Consider the following 20,378-nt stretch of genomic DNA (forward strand, 5'->3'; position numbering starts at 1 on the left):
ATTTGTTGTATTTTTGTTGATTTTGATTCGATTTTCACATTGCTCTCGGGGGAACATGGAATCATCTACTCGTTATGTACAAATTAGTTCTATCATCGTTACTTTATGTACAGGCTTATGGAAGTACTCCCGACTTGTCCTATAGGTATGTACAGAGCTTAAACACAGAGGTAGCTAGAGCTATTAAGGTAGTTGTAGTTGAGTTGAAGCTAGTTACAAGGTTTAGCTGCATGTGAAAGTTCAAGGCTGAAGATCGAAACAGATTCGAATCAGCTTATCCAGAAAGTACTCCAGATCTAATTTCATTTTCCTTTCCAGGAAACGCTCAGGCATGAGGAAAACTTATTGGAATATGCTCACAGCAGAATAAATGTCAGTTGCAGTCTCAACCTGAGTTGCTATAGCTATCGTCCATCATTCATCATCGACGCTTAAAAGGTAAATTGACTCCAGTAGGGAAGCCCAGTCTTGGAAATGATATACAATTGGGTTAGCATTGCTTACATCGTTATGTACAATTGTTTGGGGTACGTTTTAGGGTTTAAGGTTCGATTACATATCAGAGATCCCTGTGTGCGCCGCAATGGCACTTACTGGAAAATTTGGGGGCTTATGCAAACGAAGGGCTCTTCTCACTATGTGCTAACAATTAAAACCTACTTATGGATACACATTTTGAGAACGTTTCTACACGTACATATGTACAAACACACACACACACGCACGCACACACAAATTAGTCAAATTCCAACTCTTAGTAGAACAATACTCAGTCTGTTGAGATCTACAACTAGTCCCGAAAGGAGTTCCAAGAGAAGGTTCGATAGAGAGACAGCTAGCTAATAGATAATACCACCACGGGAGGGGGAAACATATTGGAGGATCTATGGGGCTTACGAACTAGGGTTCTACATGTGTTATTGACTTCCGCCGGTGGCTGTGTTTGGCGCATCGAATAGATTCTGTGATTGCTCTTGCGACATTTGAAAGGGCAATATTTCCAGGTCGTTTGGCAATTGATTCTGACTCTGATTCTGCAGGTGGGTGAGGAATGGATTCGTGTGGTAAAAGTTGCTCGACTGCTGCAGCTGCTGTTGGTGTTGGTGTTGCTGCTGCTGCTGAAGGAGGTGCTGCTGCTGCAGTTGCAGGTGGTTGCTGCTGCGACCCAGCATCATCTTGTCTTCGCTTTGCGTCTCGGAGCCGTCATCGCTGATGCCCATATGGAAGTTGACCGAGGGACTCGTGGCCATCTGCATGTACGACAGCAACGAGTCTTCGTTGTGATTTTGTGGGGCAGTCGAGCTGCTGTTGTTGTTATTGTTGTTGTTGTTATTGTGGCCAATATTGTTCTGGCCGCTGCCGTTGCCATTGTTAAAGCTCGAAGTGTTGTTGTTGTGGCTGGTGTTGAGCGCCGATGAAGGCTCGAGCGCCTGCAGCGGCGACAGATTGAGAAAGGCATCAATGTCCTCGATGTCCTCGCGCGACAACATGTCGTTCTGCTGCTGCTGTTGTTGCTGCTGCTGCTGTTGCTGCTGGTGTTGCAGCTGCAACTGCTGCTGTTGCAGCATATGTTGCTGCTGCTGCAGTTGATTCTGGCTCTGGTGCTGTTGCTGCAGATTGTGCTGCTGCTGGCTGTGCAGGTTCTGCTGCTGCTGCATCATCATTTGCTGGTCCTGCTGGTTCAGCATTTGCTCCGAGTTCAACGCGAATCCGTACTGATTGAACTGCGGCTGCACTGCATTCGTGCCCGAGAAGTTGAATCCGCGCTGAACGCTGCCGCCCGCCGCATTGGGCATCGCAGGTCCCGGTGCCATGTTGCCCTGTGGGAGCCCCATCTGCACCACTGGCTGGAAGTACGTATAGCGGGCAAGGAGCAGCTGCTCCGACACAATCCTCAGCTCGTCCTGCTGCTGCATGATCAGCTTCTGCAGCTCGTCGTGTTTCCGCTGCAGCTGGTCCTGCAGCTGACTCTGCGTGGGCGTCATCACCACACTGCTGGGGACGAGTTCCTGCTGGCCCTGGCCTTGACCCGACACCGCCAGCGGCGAGAGGACAGGCACAGGCGGCACCGGAAACGGCCCTATCACTGGCTGCATTGGTATGGCCGTCAGGTACTGCTGCGGCTCCAGGAAGGTGGGAGCCACCAGCTGGGGGCTGGCCAGTGGATAGGTGGGCTGGGGAAACGCGTTGCCCGCCATGATCTGCGCGGGTCCGATGGGCAGCATGGGCACCAGCTTGGGCGGCCCCACGTTCTGTTGCAGCTGCTGTTGGATCTGCTGCTGCTGTTGCTGGAGGTGTTGCAGATGTTGGTGCTGTTGCTGCTGCTGCTGCTGGTGATGGCTATTGTTATGACTTTGACTGTGATCACGATGCTGGGACCGCTGTCGACTTTGCTAAGGAGACAAATGGGCCAGTGTAAAGGAAAGTCACACATTAATCTACACGCTCCACTCACCGAGCTCGCGTGCGTCATCATGGAGTGCCTGCTGGCTCCCGACTGTCTGCTGGCCACAGATTGCCTGCTGGTGACCGATTCCGTGGACATCGAAGTGGAGTCCGAGTCATTGCATCTGTTGTTGTAGAAATAACACTTCCGCTTGGGCTTTGGCGAGATGCCCGTGGAGCTAATGTTGCCATAGCTCGATGCGGGTCTGGCTATCTTCAGCGGATTTACTTGGCAGGAGCTCGGAGTTGTTGCCGCCACCGATGCCGACCACATGGGTGACGAGTCCACAGTGGGTGAGGTGGCAGCCGTCTCATTGGTTAGATTCGCCAGGCTATTGTCCAGCAGCGTGCTCTCCAGGTTCTCGTTTCCCAGCTCAAAGTCCCTCAGCGTTGTGGTGGCAGGCGCCAATTTGCTGCTGCTGGCCGTCGCGGCCAGCGCCTTGCTGTCCTTGCTGATGGCCTTCTGTCGCTCCTTCTGAGTGTGCTTGATGACCTCCGCATAGCTCACCACACTGTGGGTGCACACAACATAGTCCGGCTTCGTGTTGAACTGATGGTAGCTCACAAAGTAGTCCGTTTGCAGCCATATCCACTGCTGGCCCTTTGTGAGGAAGCGGTAATAGCAGGACTTTCCCTCGCCCGTTTGTCGCACTACAGTGAAGGGTAAACCATTTAGTATAATTAAATATTCGTCTGCTTCAAGCATAGAAATAGGTGTTCAATTTGCAGTTTGTAACCCTTTAATGTTTTTTCGAATGTCTTTTGTTTTTTTTTAAGCCTCTGCCATATGTGCCTGCAGTGGGGGCTGTGTGCTGCCAGATCGTTTCGATCGTAATCAAAACAACCAACAGCACAGCTGTTCCTGGAAATTCAAGGGCTTAGTTCCTTCAATTTGTAAGTAGGATATGTGGCAGGAAGTCTTCCCTTCGCACGTTTATTGCTCTGAAGAGCAGGATAGAGACTTTGGCATTTGCCACAAGTAATTATTAAGGAAGAGAGCACAAAGGGTCGAGGGCCTGCAGTCACTGTCGCCATTGAATTTGGGCGTGACCAGATCGTTTTAATTTGCTGGCTGGGCAGAAACAGGTGGGCGCCGAAAACAAAACGTTCAAAAGCGCAATCTTATTCGCAGGATTTTTCCGCTCCTATTGGACGCAGTGAAGCCTGATTGTAGAGAATATGGCTCAGATGATTTTTAGGAATGCTGTAGCAGCATTTCACATTGATAGTTTATGTTTTAATTGTGGCTTGCAAAACTTCAGTCGAGACCAGAGCTGCCAACTGCATTGCCTGGCGCTGCCAATCTTACAGGCTCTCTCATACCCAGCTTTTGGAGGGGTAAAATAGTTAGGCTAAGTGCATGCTGCACAGAACAAAAGTGCATTCAAAGTTGGAAGACTTAATTAATGTGCGTACAGAACATATAAAAAGAAAAAACGTGGTGAAAATTCTGCAAAACCATAAAAGGGAACATAAACCCAATAAAAACCATTTGAAAAGTGTTGTGGCTGCAAAGAACAAAAACTAAAAACCAAACCATGGATAAGGTACGCAAAGAAAATGAAAAAGTGACCTTATTACATAATTTCACGTATGTACATACATAGGTTATGATCCACGTGTGGCAGAAAATTGCTGACCTGGCCTGACCACCCCTCAAGGAGGGGGGGTCCGCTTCATGACGATCATTAGTCCTTCTTCTTGGTGCCACCGGACCTTGCCTGCAGGCATAGAAACGGATGGACTTGGCGATCGGGACCGAGCCGTTTATATACATATATCTCACGCGCAATTAAGCCGCTCAACAACAACGAAAATATAAAACCATCTAAAATATTATATCACCGCGCCTTGTGTAAAGAAAATGTTGGTGCTTGCACATGTAGGGTGTGGAAAAATTAGCTCAGCGGTCATTGCCCTTGCGGCTGACCATACACCTATGCACACTTAACTAGACCCACCTGACCGTATGTCACCTATTCTCGTCTTCTCTCAGGTTATTAAAATTGTTCGATGCCGACATTCTAAAAGCCACTTAAGGGAAGAAAAATAAATCACAAAATCTAGAAAAGAAAATTTAATGAAAAATTATGGATCGAAGAAAAAAATAGAAAAGAAAATTGTTTAATAATATTAAATATTCCTAGACGTTAACTTAGAAATAGAAGAAGAAAAAAATGAAATTTATGCCTAGTTAAGAATAGATTTTAAAAGGTGCATCATCGGTCTCATTGTGTCCATGGAAGGGTATTGGTAAAATACCTCTTCATAACGCTTCTTGTTATTTTGCATATTTCTACAATTCTTTAACAGTTTTATTGCAAACGTGAAATTGGGCCCAACGACACCAGCAGCTGTTTAAAAGTCTGTAAGTAGACACACATATATACACATACACTCCGGGTCAGGAGAATAGCGTCTACACAGTGAGACATGCATGCTTAACCATATATAAAGTGAATTATTATTAACTACAATCACTACAATTATACCATTTAATTCCTTTAATTAATTCATTCTTACTTTATATTTTGATTATATTATTTTTATTCATATTTGATCATTCTCTTGAATTCCTATGTCTTAAATTAGCCCCACATATATATACACATGCAGTAAAAATAGTTTTAAGGGTTAGGGTAGAAATAATGGGGGTTACAAACAACATGAAGTTATACAAGTCAAAGTAAAATTATAACGATTAACATGAATTTCTAATCTGATTTTTGGGAGGGGTTCCTAAGGCACATAGCGCAGCAGCAGAAGGTTTTGGGTAGAACCATAATGGCATATTCTTATGTTATTCTACATGGAGGGTGGGTCAAGAGGGAAGAGCACAACCACCTTGCTCTTCACAGTAGGTAGTGGACCTTAAGTTCCGTCCGGGTTTGTAATTCCGATCCCAGTTCCCGTAAATCTGTCTACGATTTTGTTAGGTGACGGAGTTCGTTTTCGCAGCACAACACCCACCCCATTTTTCCCTGAGCCTAGCCGGCCAACCTTTAGTAGACAGAGAGTGCTGACGAGACGACACTTCCCGTGTCCGTTACATAATAAATGGCGCCCAACGTGGGGCCCAAATGGTCCGTATCTACCAACGTGGGGCCCGAATGGCCGTACCTACCAACTATATATTCTATGGTTATAGGTTCCCTCACGTTTTCCCCAATAACCTTCCCAATCCCTTCCGCAACCCAATATTGATCCAAATTTTAAAAAGTAGTTCAGTTTTTTGTGTTATATATCCAGCTCGGAACAGCTGGGAATCTGATCATTGTCGGACCCAGACCAGTGGATATATTGCATAGAAGAAGATCACAGTAGACTTCATTATATCATTTCATCAGGATACTAGGAACGATAGTTCTGAGTAAATTGGTTCTATACCTAGTAGCGAAGATGAATGACCTTTATTCTCTCGAGATTAATTGAGACTTGTTCAGACTGGAGAATTCGGTCCTGTTCCTCTTTATCTCGAAAGGATCAACAACTAAAATTTTGTTTTCTTTCTTTCTGCTTACGGACTTAAGGTTAAAACAACCGAAGACATTCCTTCTGCTGTGCTGGTGCCTGATAGGAGACCCTCACAATCATTGCCCATATTTTCGAATTTAGAATCAAAAAAAAAAATCTTTCATAGTCTTAAAGACTATATCGTTTTTCCTTAATCATAATTTGTTACAATGGCGGTAAGGCGAAGTATTGACAATATAAATGTTAATCTCGGCGAGGTAGTCGTACACTGCACTATATGCAATGATACCAGCCAGGACACCGACATTGTAGAAACCCATTGCAAACACAAATACCACAGGTCGTGTTTATCGGATTGGTTGACATCCAATGAGACATGCCCGATTTGTAGGCAGCTGTGTTCGCTACCGTTGCGTTCACAATCTCAATCGAATTTACAGAGTGGGGAAAATGCCGCGGCGAATTTGTCGTACACCGGAGCAATTCCGAAAAATCGTCCTAAAACAAGGTCACAGGTACGAAATACCCCAAAAGCCTCAAGTGCACGACCTAACCCTCGACCAGGACCTGGCCAGACTAGACGTGTGCCGGAATCAATGTTCTTTCCGAAGGAAATATCCAACGACTTATTTCAGAATCCATGACTAAATTTCAGGGAAAATATGACCGCAGTTATTTCAGAGAAAATAACAACGGGTTGAGGAATCTGAACCTGACAAATGTTTCTAGGAACTTCAGGGATGAGCCCCAGCTGGAATGGGAGAGTGATATTGCTCCATCCTTCCCTCGAATGAGCAGCGCTAGTAATCTTCGTAACAATAGTTACAGGCCACGCCCATCTAGTGCTCGTGCGAATTTCCCAGACATTCTAGTGAACATCCTGATAAGATCTCAAATATCATTTCCAAGTGGCGTATAAAATTCAGTGGATCTTCCAAAGATATTCCCATCGAAGATTTTATCTATAGAGTGAATTGTCTTACCAATAATTGTTTAAATGGAAACTTTACCTTACTGGCGCAGTTTGCCAGTCTCTTATTTACTGATTCAGCCTTGTCATTTTACTGGCGTGTTCATGGGACCACGAATAACCTTGACTGGTATGAGTTATGCAGCCGGTTGCAAGAGAGATACCAGGATCAACGTTCGGATCGAGAGATCAAAGCAGCCATGCGTAGGCGTAAACAGGGTAGTAATGAAAGCTTTGACGATTTTCTAGATGCGATGCTATCTATCGCAGACTCTTTACGAGAGCCTATGCAGGATGGTGACGTCACCATAGAGGTTCGCGAGAATTTAAAGTCGGAACTGAAGCTCGACTTGCTTCATATCGAAACTCCAGATTTGGCAACCTTACGCAAGGAGTGTCACAAGCACGAGGAATTCTTTCGAAATCTGAAGTCAAAGCCTTTTCGCGACACGAAGTAGTGAATAGCAAGAGGTTTGTGAACTCCATAAGTCATGACGAAGAAGCTGAAGATAATTCCGAAAAAGAAGGGGACTCCCTTGACGAAGTTTATGCATTCCGATCTTCCGATTTTAGTAAATGCTGGAATTGCGAAGAACAGGGCCACAAATACCAGGAATGCCTAAAACCTCGTCGTATTTTCTGCTATGGTTGTGGTGTACCTGATACGTACAAGCCCAACTGTGCAAAGTGTAAATCGACTACGGAAAACGTATCCCAGGATGTCCGTCGGTTAACAAGACGCGACATCCGACGTTAGTCTCGGATGCTCAACATATACATCTTATTACCGGACGTGAACTTAAACCAGACATATCCAAATCATCCTCAGACATACCAATCCCTCCACATTTCAGACCATACCATGTTAGACTTCGAGAATATCAGAAGCGTAGAGCCGAAATTTTTTATCCCAAACCTCCTTTAGCGGTGTTGTCTCGTTCAGCGGAACGAATGCGCGAATTTTGGAAGCGAAAGAGAAGCCTACGTCACGTCACTGTTTCCTCGGTCGTTCACAAAGCGAGCGATATTCGTCCTTTTACTCAAGTTGAGATACTCGGTGAGAGTTACCTTGCGCTATTAGATAGCGGAGCCAATAAAAGCGTCATCGGAGGAAAATTAGCCGATAAAATTCTCTCGAAGAATCTTCTGACAAAAAATGAAAGGCGTTGTTCGTACTGCTGACGGTCAGACTCAGATGGTAGCTGGTTTTATTAAAGTTCCTCTGAATTACAATTCAATACACTCGGACTTTGAATTTCTAATAGTTTCATCTATCCAACAGGATATAATATGTGGAATGGACTTTTGGAAAAGATTTGGCATTTCTATCGTTCCATCATCATCATGGACAATAAGCGAATTATCATTTCAATCCGAGCACGAGTTGCTCAAGTTAGCCTTGTCGATTTCTCAAAATAAGCAGTTACAGCACGTGATCGAATTGTTTCCGTCTTTCGAAAAGAATGGACTGGGGTTAACAACCCTAATAGAGCACCACATTGATACGGCTAACAGCAAGCCAGTTAAGCAAAGATTTTACCCTTTGTCTCCAGCAAAGGAGACCCTTTTATGCGCAGAGATCGATCGCATGTTGAGTATGGACGTTATTGAAGAAGCTCCGAGCTCCCCGTGGTCATCTCCTGTCACACTGCACATCAAACCTGGTAAGGTGCGACTTTGTTTAGATGCCCGCAAACTCAACGCAGTTACAGTCAGAGATGCGTATCCAATTCCAATCATGGATGGCTTGTTAAGTAGGTTGCCGCCGGTTCACTGTATTTCAAAGATAGACCTTAAGGATGCCTTCTGGCAGATTAGATTAGACCAAGAATCTCGTGCGAAAACAGCTTTCACAGTACCAAATAGGCCGCTTTATCAGTTTAAAAGAATGCCGTTTGGATTGACAAACGCGCCACACACGATGAGTCGGTTGATGGACATTGTAATTCCGTATCAACTCAAATCTCATGTGTTGGTATATCTTGATGACTTATTGGTGCTTTCAAGCAATTTTGAAGACCACTTGCTACATTTATCGGAAGTTGCTCTTCAATTACACAAGGCCGGACTGACAATAAACGTGCAGAAGAGTCAGTTCTGTCTGAAACGGGTGGACTACCTTGGGTATCTTGTGGGTGAGGGGACGCTTCAAGTTAATTCAGAGAAAGTACGAGCCGTGGATGAATTCCCGATACCGAAGACACAAAAGCAACTAAGGAGATTTCTAGGAATGACTGGGTGGTATCAACGTTTTATTCCCAACTACTCTTCTGTTATCTTTTTTCTCACTGAACTACTCCGTGGAAAGTCGTATGAATGGAATGAAAAGGCACAAGCAGCGTTTGATGATATCAAGTGTAAATTATGCTCAGCTCCATTTTTTAATTCATCCCAATTACGACAAGCCTTTTGTAGTTCAATGCGATGCATCTCTTCATGGGGTAGGTGCAGTTTTAGCCCAATGTGACGACTCAGGTTGCGAGCGTCCGATAGCTTACATGTCAAGAAGCTGAACAAGGCTCAGCGAAACTACACGGTAACGGAACTCGAATGCTTGGCGGTAGTACTGGCCATAAAAATTCCGCATGTACATCGATGGTCATCCCTTCAAAGTTGTTACGGATCATGCAAGCCTCCGTTGGCTTATGAACCAGTCAGATCTCAGCGGTAGATTAGCCAGATGGGCAATAAAATTACAAGGTTACTCGTTCGAAATCGAGCATAGGAAAGGAAGCGAAAATGTAGTGGCTGACGCTTTGTCTCGTTCATTCGAAGGTGTTACGGAAGTAGCGGTTTTGGAATGCGAAGTGTTACCGGAAATCGATTTAAAGTCGGATGCGTTTCAGTCGCCGGAGTATCGATCACTCAGAGAGAAAGTCGTGCTCTCAAACTCCCAGATTTTCAAGTAATCGACGATTACATATATTATCGTACAGGGTTTTCCGTGTTGGATTCTGACCAAGCCGATGAGTCTTGGAAATTATTTGTTCCCGAAGCCTTGAGACAGGGCGTAATTAAAGCTGCGCATGACCAACCTTCCTCTGCACATTGTGGGATTGCCAAATGCCTCGACCAAATAAGGCAACGATTTTACTGGCCAAAAATGGTAATAGACGTCCGCGATTATATTTCCGCATGTGATGTATGCCAGACCACAAAACATCCCACACGCTCTCTCAAACCTCCTATGGGCGCTAGAGTAGTTAGCGAACGTCCCTTTCAACGGTTGTACGTTGATTTCATTGGTCCCTTTCCTCGAAGCAGAAAGGGAAATATAGGAATATTTATCATCCTGGATCACTTCTCAAAATTTACCTTCTTAAAGGCGGTCAAGAAATTTACATCCAAGATAGTGATTGACCTATTGAGGGAAGAGATATTTTCATGTTATGGAGTGCCGGAAGTGCTAGTGAGCGATAACGGTACGCAGTTTAAAAGTAGTGATTTTTCTAAATTCCTTTTGAAGTATGGTGTTCAGCACTTATGTACAGGGGCGTATGCTCCACAGTCGAATGCCGCGGAAAGGGTTAACAGATCGATTAATGCCGCGCTCAGAGCGTACGTTCGTACTGACCATCGTGAATGGGATGTGTTCCTTAGTAGCATAAACTGTTCGTTGAGAAAATCAATACACCAATCAGTTGGTATGGCACCTTATTTCGTGGTCTTTGGTCAGCACATGATTTCACATGGCCAAGATTACAAAATGTTGCGAGAAGTCGAATTACTCAACGAGAGGGGGAAAATTGTCAAGAGCTGACGAATTTCAGAAGATTCGCTCAAACATCGAGAAACACCTGACAAAAGCTTACGAGAGAAATCAACGCACTTACGATCTGAGATCCAAGCCTCGTTCGTTTGAGGTAGGTCAAGAAGTAATAAAGAGAAATTTTTCTTTGAGTAGCGCGGCCAATAACGTTAACGCTAAACTAGCTCCAGTTGGAGTGAAGGCTCGCGTAAAGCAGAAATGTGGCCAACTGATTTATCTACTGGAAGACTTGAACGGTAAAGAGCTGGGGAAATTTCACATTAAGGATATTTGGTAGCTAGAAACAATAGTCTGCACCCTTCCTTGTTGTTGTTTCAGTTTTATCTTGGGTCAAAACCCTAAGATAAAATCTGGCGGGGGGGTGTGAAGGTTGCAGACCAAAAATACAAATTTTGGAATGTCTGGACAAAAATTGTATTAAGAATTTTTTTTGGGAACAGTCTTCTTATTTTATCGCAAAAATATTGAACCTTCCCCACTGTACATGCATTCCATAGAAAGCCCAAATGCAAGATCAGAAGCTTTTTATCTTGAAAAGCTCTCTCTTTCGAAATTGCACGTGCGAGCGCCGTTCACATGTGAGCTTTTCTCTCCGCAAGCATAGCTTACGGCTAGCCCTTCGAGAACCTTCTTAGCTCTCTCATACCCAGCTTTTTGAGGGGTAAAATAGTTAGGCTAAGTGCATGCTGCACAGAACAAAAAGTGCATTCAAAGTTGGAAGACTTAATTAATGTGCGTACAGAACATATAAAAAGAAAAACGTGGTGAAAATTCTGCAAAACCATAAAAGGGAACATAAACCCAATAAAAACCATTTGAAAAGTGTTGTGGCTGCAAAGAACAAAAACTAAAAACCAAACCATGGATAAGGTACGCAAAGAAAAAAAAAAAAGTGACCTTATTACATAATTTCACGTATGTACATACATAGGTTATGATCCACGTGTGGCAGAAAATTGCTGACCTGGCCTGACCACCCCTCATGGAGGGGGGGTCCGCTTCATGACGATCATTAGTCCTTCTTCTTGGTGCCACCGGACCTTGCCTGCAGGCATAGAAACGGATGGACTTGGCGATCGGGACCGAGCCGTTTATATACATATATCTCACGCGCAATTAAGCCGCTCAACAACAACGAAAATATAAAACCATCTAAAATATTATATCACCGCGCCTTGTGTAAAGAAAATGTTGGTGCTTGCACATGTAGGGTGTGGAAAAATTAGCTCAGCGGTCATTGCCCTTGCGGCTGACCATACACCTATGCACATTTAACTAGACCCACCTGACCGTATGTCACCTATTCTCGTCTTCTCTCAGGTTATTAAAATTGTTCGATGCCGACATTCTAAAAGCCACTTAAGGGAAGAAAAATAAATCACAAAATCTAGAAAAGAAAATTTAATGAAAAATTATGGATCGAAGAAAAAAAATAGAAAAGAAAATTGTTTAATAATATTAAATATTCCTAGACGTTAACTTAGAAATAGAAGAAGAAAAAAAAATGAAATTTATGCCTAGTTAAGAATAGATTTTAAAAGGTGCATCATCGGTCTCATTGTGTCCATGGAAGGGTATTGGTAAAATACCTCTTCATAACGCTTCTTGTTATTTTGCATATTTCTACAATTCTTTAACAGTTTTTATTGCAAACGTGAAATTGGGCCCAACGACACCAGCAGCTGTTTAAAAGTCTGTAAGTAGACACACATATATACACATATACACCGGGTCAGGAGAATAGCGTCTACACAGTGAGACATGCATGCTTAACCATATATAAAGTGAATTATTATTAACTACAATCACTACAATTATACCATTTAATTCCTTTAATTAATTCATTCTTACTTTATATTTTGATTATATTATTTTTATTCATATTTGATCATTCTCTTGAATTCCTATGTCTTAAATTAGCCCCACATATATATACACATGCAGTAAAAAATAGTTTTAAGGGTTAGGGTAGAAATAATGGGGGTTACAAACAACATGAAGTTATACAAGTCAAAGTAAAATTATAACGATTAACATGAATTTCTAATCTGATTTTTGGGAGGGGTTCCTAAGGCACATAGCGCAGCAGCAGAAGGTTTTGGGTAGAACCATAATGGCATATTCTTATGTTATTCTACATGGAGGGTGGGTCAAGAGGGAAGAGCACAACCACCTTGCTCTTCACAGTAGGTAGTGGACCTTAAGTTCCGTCCGGGTTTGTAATTCCGATCCCAGTTCCCGTAAATCTGTCTACGATTTTGTTAGGTGACGGAGTTCGTTTTCGCAGCACAACACCCACCCCATTTTCCCTGAGCCTAGCCGGCCAACCTTTAGTAGACAGAGAGTGCTGACGAGACGACACTTCCCGTGTCCGTTACAAGCGTTGCATTTTCGGAGGAGCAGATCTAGTTTTCGCGCGAAAATAGAGGAAGCGGGATGTGCGCGCGCGAAAAAGTGAAAAAATTAACAACTTACGTTCTTCGTGGCACGCCACAATGCTGTCCAGGTCGTCAACGTGATAGTAATCGTATCCGGAGGTGCCCAGCACCTCGAAGGGCATGTAGCCAATGATTGGCGGCGCGCGGTGATCGAGGAACAGGAACTTCCACTCCATGCTGTGCTTCGAAGTGAACTCATTGCTGGTGGGATCGATTATGCTCATCTCGCGTATTAGCTGCGGGTTCTGGATGCGGCCCGTGCCCACAAACACCAGCTTCTTGTCCACCTCCACGCTGGAGTTCTTCTGAAAGATGCGCGGCAGCACGGGCGCCGACTGGCTGCCGCTCGGACTCGCGGAACGCGACCCCGCCGAGGTGTTGGGGTCGTTGCCTGTGCATAGAGGGGTGGGTAAGTGAATGAGCATTATTAGTAGATGCAGGCACTTGCGGCTGCACGTCTACCTACGAAAGTAACCCACAAATTTAACCAGTTCGTAGGAGTTGGAGTCCACCTTCTCGACCCCGCCGCGCTTCAGATGCGTGTAGAAGGTGATCTCGTTGCTGGCCGCGATGTCCGTCTGCCGCGGCTCGATCACAGGCGGGGGATTCATGAACACGTTCATCAGGGCCTCGTGGTCCATCTCATACGCCAGATCGTAGATATTCATGCTGTACAGGTCTTGCTGGAAAGACTCATTTCGGTAAGTTTCACATTTTCCCCTCGGAATACGTTAGTGTTAAGCACATACCGGCAGATAGCCCAGCTGCGAGGTAATACTTTCCGAGGCATAGAATATGGTTGCCCATGCTGCCAAAGACTATCATGAAGCCATCGAGGGACTCCAGCATCAGGTGCGTGAACTCGTCGTTGCTCAGGAACGTGGGCTTCCAGTCTTGTTGTATCTCGAACACCTTGGAGCGATCCGCGGCCTCTGTTTGAAGGGAGTTACAAGTGACATCAACAAAATCGGGGGAATATGGTGAAAAAACAGTTCAGCTACCATTGTGGTTCCTCAGGAATGAAATGGTTGACTTGAGGACCGTGGACTTGTCCATCTTCCGACCGGAGGTGGATATCAGGGTGCTCAGATCGCAGACCAGGGAGTTGAACTGATCTCGTCGCTTCTTCTCGCTCAGATTCCGCGACTTTCTGCAAAGGAAACTGCGAGTTACACAAAAAAATCATGATAAGCGTTGGCGGGTACAAGCATTTCATCATCGTCCTCCTCCATCCTTCAAATTCATCTCTTTATTGCTACATATATAATCTTGTGTATTTCATACTAATAATCCCCGCAAGGGGTCCGATTTGCAACCCTCAGGGGAGGGTGAGGCTGTGTGCCCCACGTGTGCCTGGCCCATTGAGGCATTGTCTGGCGTTGATTAGACATATATGCCCATATGCTATCACCACCCCCTCATACGTGTATTCTCGTGAAAGATGGGTCGGGGCACCCCTTGTACCTTTTGTCGCTTTGCATTTGGTGCGCTAGAGTTAACTTTTTTCCCTCTGGCATTGACATTTGCATGTCGGAATCTGGCCAATGCTGACGCTAATGCGCGGAGTTCAGCCTCAGCCTGTCAGCGTGTGGGTTCCGGTTAAATCTTCTGTAATTGTCAGTTATTTGGGCACATTGTTTGGCTAGTAGATATGTTCTAAAAATTAATTCCACCTCAATAGTGTGTCGCTGACAGATTAAGTTTACTTTTGGAGTCAATTGAAGGGAACACAGCTTGAGATGTATTTATTTAGTTTGAGGAGTTGTTGAAGATGGAAGAACATTTCGACATTTACATATGTGGTGGCAGGGCATGCAAGGCTTTGAGTATCTTCAGAAAATATTGGAGATCCGTTTGCTGCAAGTTCAATTGGATGTTTCCTTAGTTAAACTTTTGTCACTGGTATTCCCCGAATTCCCTTGAGACACTTATATGAAAATATAAAATGTGATCGCTGGTTATAAATAATTCCCTAGGGAATATCCAAAGAAAACTTTCTAAATTAGTATTTGAATACGAGCAAAATCCTATCGCGACATAATTATGGTTTAGTATAGTTAAAGGTGTATCTAATAAATACATAAGAATCGCCTTGTTTTTGGCGTTTTGTACAGCTCTCTTGTAGCTCTCTTTGGTTGGATATTCCATTACTAATATGTTTTGTGTTCTAGATTTGGCACATCATTTCGGTTATGGCTCAACCGAATAAATAGCCAAAAGAAAAACTAATTATTGTCTGCACAAATTGAATCCGCACTCGGGTTACCAATGTCACTGGAAGTTGGCCCACAAAAGTGAACGCATCGCCGACTTGAGTTACAAATTATTCCTCCACCTTTTCCATTGGCCCCTCAGCTCCCCCCACTGGTTGTTTGTTTCGAAGCGGGAGGTGTGTAGATTAGCGAGTGGCGCAGAGTCCAGGCAATGAAAGCGGACGACAGCAATGGTCTTGGGAGACAATTATTCTTTTATTTGGTGGAAAATTTCAAAAAGAAACAACCTTTCCTCCTGCCCTGTCGCACAGTGCTGTGTGTCGTGTTCTCTTCTCCGTCATCTGTCACTTGCAGATTGTATGAGTATCTATTTATGAATAGCCCCGTACACCGTAAACTGTGCATCGAACACCGTACACCGTACACCGCACACCGTACACCGTACAGCGTATTCCGTATCCGAAGAAATGTGAATGGGTGGGTGTGTCTAAGCGTAGGGCAGGCAAGGTGCGTGTGAGTAATGTGTTGGGGTTTTTACCTTTTCGTATCATCCTTGTCATCGCTCTCGTCGTCCATTTTGGTATCTATTGGGTAATCCTTGGACCGAACGAATCTTTAAATAAGACCACAAAGGGCAAACAAACTGAAAGTGGAACCGAAAAGGGGGTCGTGGTGGCGGTGGTGGTGGTGGGGAGAACTGAAGGAAACGCTGCCCTTCCTTCCAACTTCTATTGAAGACTGGCACACAAATGCGACAATTAGTTTCTGGTTCACATAGTTTTTATTATTCCGATTCTGTTTATTCGTTGGGTCTACGTTCAAGTTTAGGTTCAGGTTATGTTCGCACAAAAGTTGACTTCCACATGCTCAATATGCCACATTTTGATCAACTGAAAGGAGGATTGACAGGAATACCCATTATCAACTTTATTCTTGTTATTTTATTCTTCACTTATATTCGATTCTTCATTTTGTCACTTTTTTGTGCGAGATTTTGCCGTCGCATTTTGGATTCTCGAGTTAATGTTGCTGCACGACGCGCACCGACAGCAACAAGTGCAGTTGAGGCTCTGTTTCGGCTTTGGTTTTCACTTTGGGTTTCGTTTCACTCGGTGGCAGCATCACACTGCTGCTGCTGCTGTTGCTGCGGCTGTTGCTGCTCTGTGGCAGGCAGAGTTACGTAAGAGCCTCACAGACACAATGAGCTGCGCCTGCGCAGGCTACCCGCACCCGACACGAGCCGAGGCAGGCGGCCAATCTGCAAGTCAGGCGTGCCCCAATCGTTGCACGGGCATGGCATGGTATGGCAGGGCATGGCAGGGCAGCGTGTTGCACAGTTGCAACCCCTGAAATGTATGCTACGCTATTTTGTCATGTTACAAAATGCGTTCAGCGAATGCCATAACAACCAGTCGCACTCTGGGGTGGGGTGGGAGCTGCCTGGTGGATGCCCCAGCCAGAGGCTGGAGATGGGGTTGTGTGGCAGAGTGACGGAGTGACGGAGTGGTTGCATGGCTGGAGCAGCAGCTGGCCAATTGCCTTTCTGTATATAGACTTTGCCTCTTGATGCTGCTGTGCCGCTGTGCCCTCGCCGAGCCCTATTTATATGTATATCAGTCAGCCACGCCACACATTCGCTTACACATTGCATAATTTTGTTCACTTTTCATATTGATTTCCTTTTTTTCGCAAACATTTTCTGGAGGTGGATTTTTCTGTTCCCTTGCATAAAATGCCACAATTATTCCGTTTTAATTGCCAGGCTTGCAGTTGCAGGGCTTCCGTCGAAAGGAAAGCAATTTCTTGCTCAACGGAAACTTGAAAACTTTCGTTCGTTTCCATCAAAATGTCAAAGGTTCTATTTGCAAGCCTCTGAAATGCACTTTGTTTGCCACGGCACGGGAAAACAGGGAAGCCGAAAACATGTCGAACAACTGACGTCGCAGTTGGACCAATTTAAAGTTGATAAATCAAGGATAAAATCAGCCTTTAATTAAAATTGCAAAGCAGCTTAAAATCCTACAGAACGGAAGCACAGAGAGCGGGAGACGCTCGCTTCTTTGGGGCAGGCAGCAGCTGGTAATTAATCCGGTTAGACCCCAAACGCAGCTCATAATTTCCCACATGTCCACACCAAAGGGACCACCACACCAGGCACAAACGTTTTAAATACTTCTCGGTACACATCAAAGCCAAGTTCCCCCTGACTCGTAGCGGACACTCTTCCCCTCTCTCTCTCTCGGCTTGCCAAGTGTTTTGCTGGTTAACCGTAAGTAGCTGTTGGGTCGGGTTCTGGCCTCGGACCTGGCCGGTGGCTCAAACTGTTGCCAGAGTCGCCAGCCAGCAGATAATTGCCAATGACTCGTTTAATGGCTCGTATTGCAATTAGTGCGGTTCGTTTGGTTTGGCTTGACTTTAGAGGAAAAAGGTAGAAAACTCGCAGATAGAGACACCGATAGAGTGTCGGGTAATATGATGATTGAAGGGGTTAACTTTAAGTCGAGGAATGTGGACTATTGCCAACTCTGTCGTGTTCGACTCAACAGAATCATTGATGGCAGTTATTGGGTCAAAGATGTTCGCTAGAATCCTGGCAAATCCTTAAGTTTCTACGCAACTAAAACATGCAGATGTAAAGGGTATATTCCTGAATTAAATTAGAGTTTAATTTGTGGGGAAATCATGCTTGAAATTAGCTTAAATTTATTTATTTTAAAGTTGTCACAGAAGGTAGAGATCGATGAAAAAGAAAACTCAATTAATTTTCATAAGAGAAGACAAACACTAACACTGCTTTGCCGATATCTATCAAAAGATAATACGAGTATGACAACCCCCCAAACGAATTAGAATCTAATTGTAAAACAATGCAATGAACCATCATCAACTGCATTTCAGACCGATTAAACATTTGGCATTGACAACATTGTGCCTGTTATTTTATTGTACATAATACGTACATGTGTGCGAGTATATTTATTTGCAATGCGGAAACCAATGAGTGGGGTAGAAAAATGCAACCAAATAAAAAGCACAGAAAGCCGGTTGGGTGAGGCTTTGCGTGCGAGTGCGAGCGCGACTGCAGAGTGTCGAGTGCAGAGCAATGGCAAGAGGCAAGTTTACTCAACCCGTCCCGAAGATCGTTGACTGACCTACTCACGAGTAAGCTCTCTCTCGGGCTGTGTGTCTGCCTGTCTTCCATCTCGCTCACTTGCACGCTCTATCTGTGGAGCGTGCCTGCTCTCCCGCCGACTCTTCTCGCTCGCGCTCTGACTAACGTCATTTGATTGCATTTGTAAAGCTTCGTTCGGTTACAAAAATTATCGCATACTCGGAATGTGCATGTGTGTGTGTGTGTGTGTGTTTGCCACCATACATCACTGTGTTTCTCCCTCTCTGTCCCTCTCTTTCTGTGTGAGTGTTTGATTTCTTTGTCAGTGAACTTGAGCTTTTGGTTCCAATGCTAATTGCATTGCGACGATTACAGCATAGTGTCCATGTATGCATCTGTGTCTCTATCTTTGTGTGCGTGTGCGTGTGTGTGTGTGCATTTGTGTGCGATTGTGTGATAATACCCAATACTCAAACGTCGCGCTGTGCAGTTTTTGTTTTTTTGTTTTTGTGTGTGCAGTGTTTTCCCTTTCCCAATGCTCTTTGCCTGTCATCTATTTCTATTTTGCTTTCTTTCCACTTTGTTCCGCCTCTTTGCAAAGCTCTGGCTTGTAATATTTTTTGTCTCCTTTGCTCTTTCAGGGGTTCTCTGTCAATTTCTGTCAGCCTATCTCATTCTGTTTAAGCTGTCTGTTGCTTTCAACTTGACTTAATTAAATTTTGCACTATTTTTGTTATTTTTATATTTTGCCAATTGCCGTTCATTGATTTATCTAGCTAGACAGGTCCCTCCCTCTCTCTATCCACTATCTACAAATACAAGTCCTGAGTATACACTTTTTTTTGCAGTTTATAGGGTTAAAGGCCTCTCCATTTAGCCGGTTCTCAAGTGGTAAATGTGTTTCTTGGAATTGTAATTGATTCTCGATAGTTTTTAATGAAACCGACTTCGTGGTTTGCCTTTCCCTAAATGACTGACATTTAATGCAATGAGCACTTCATCTTCATCTTTTAATCATCATCTCATCCCCTTCAACAGATCATCATAGGAACTGCATCATTGCTTGCGGATTTTGTATGTGGAGTATGCTTAATGAAGTCCAAGTGGACAACAGCAAGGGGAAGAAACAGACTTTACAGAGGTACGTACTTGCACCATTTATTCATATTTGATTCCTATCTATTTAATGATTTTGCCTGATGATTTTGAATGTTATTGCCATAATTAATATAGGCCACAAACCCCAAACAATTCATACAAATGCATCTCAACTAAATTCTCTCCTTTCGCCCGCTTCCTTTTCGCTATTTTAAAAATTACAACAAATCATTTGTGATAGAACTTTTGAGCTGTCAATCAATTGCTTATCTCATCGTATCAGCCAGAAATGTCGATTTGCACAAACTAAAATCAAGTATACATATGTACATACGCCCCGCCAAACCACAAATAATACGAGTACCATCCACGGCAGGAATATTATTTAAGAATGTGTCGTGAGTCGGAGTATTGATGTGCGACGATGGGACTCTGGTGGCTGATGTCGAATTTGAACTTGAATCAACTGAAATCTTTCCCTTTTGTTTATAGTTTTTGAGTTGTCAATTGAAGCAACGTTTTTCGCTAAGGGAGAGAGATAGAGAGAGAGAGAGCGAGATTGTGTGTGACTGCCGCATGATCGCACACAGCTGCACACGAAGTGCACACGCGCACTCACACTCCCGAGACACTCACACACTGACACTCTCCTCAGGCCGTAGTCAAACGCTGACGATGACGTTTAAAAGACGCCAGCCCCGCGACGCGAGCCCAGACCGGAGACTTGTCAGCCAACAAGTAAAAAATTACAAAATAAAAGCGCATCAAGTGTCGCGACTAGCGGGATACCTGCAGTTGAAATCTCATGAAATTTAAGATCGGAGAGAGAGAGAATTCGAAATCTTCCCTTCCCCGAGGG

General features: G+C 44.3%; 1 protein-coding gene across 1 annotated transcript; it reads right to left on the reverse strand.

The window, feature by feature from the left end:
- Positions 1–20: 20 nt before the first annotated feature.
- On the reverse strand, positions 21–19,612 carry LOC117894126 (circadian locomoter output cycles protein kaput). The gene is given in 8 exon segments (XM_034801014.1): positions 21–2,393; positions 2,456–3,096; positions 13,134–13,487; positions 13,563–13,779; positions 13,846–13,896; positions 13,898–14,028; positions 14,098–14,246; positions 15,848–19,612. Coding segments are annotated over 8 exon segments (3,057 nt in total). The 5' UTR covers positions 15,886–19,612; the 3' UTR covers positions 21–917.
- Between the last annotated feature and the right edge of the window lie 766 nt (positions 19,613–20,378).

Source organism: Drosophila subobscura, chromosome J (genome assembly GCF_008121235.1).
Source record: "Drosophila subobscura isolate 14011-0131.10 chromosome J, UCBerk_Dsub_1.0, whole genome shotgun sequence".
NCBI lineage: Eukaryota > Metazoa > Arthropoda > Insecta > Diptera > Drosophilidae > Drosophila > Drosophila subobscura.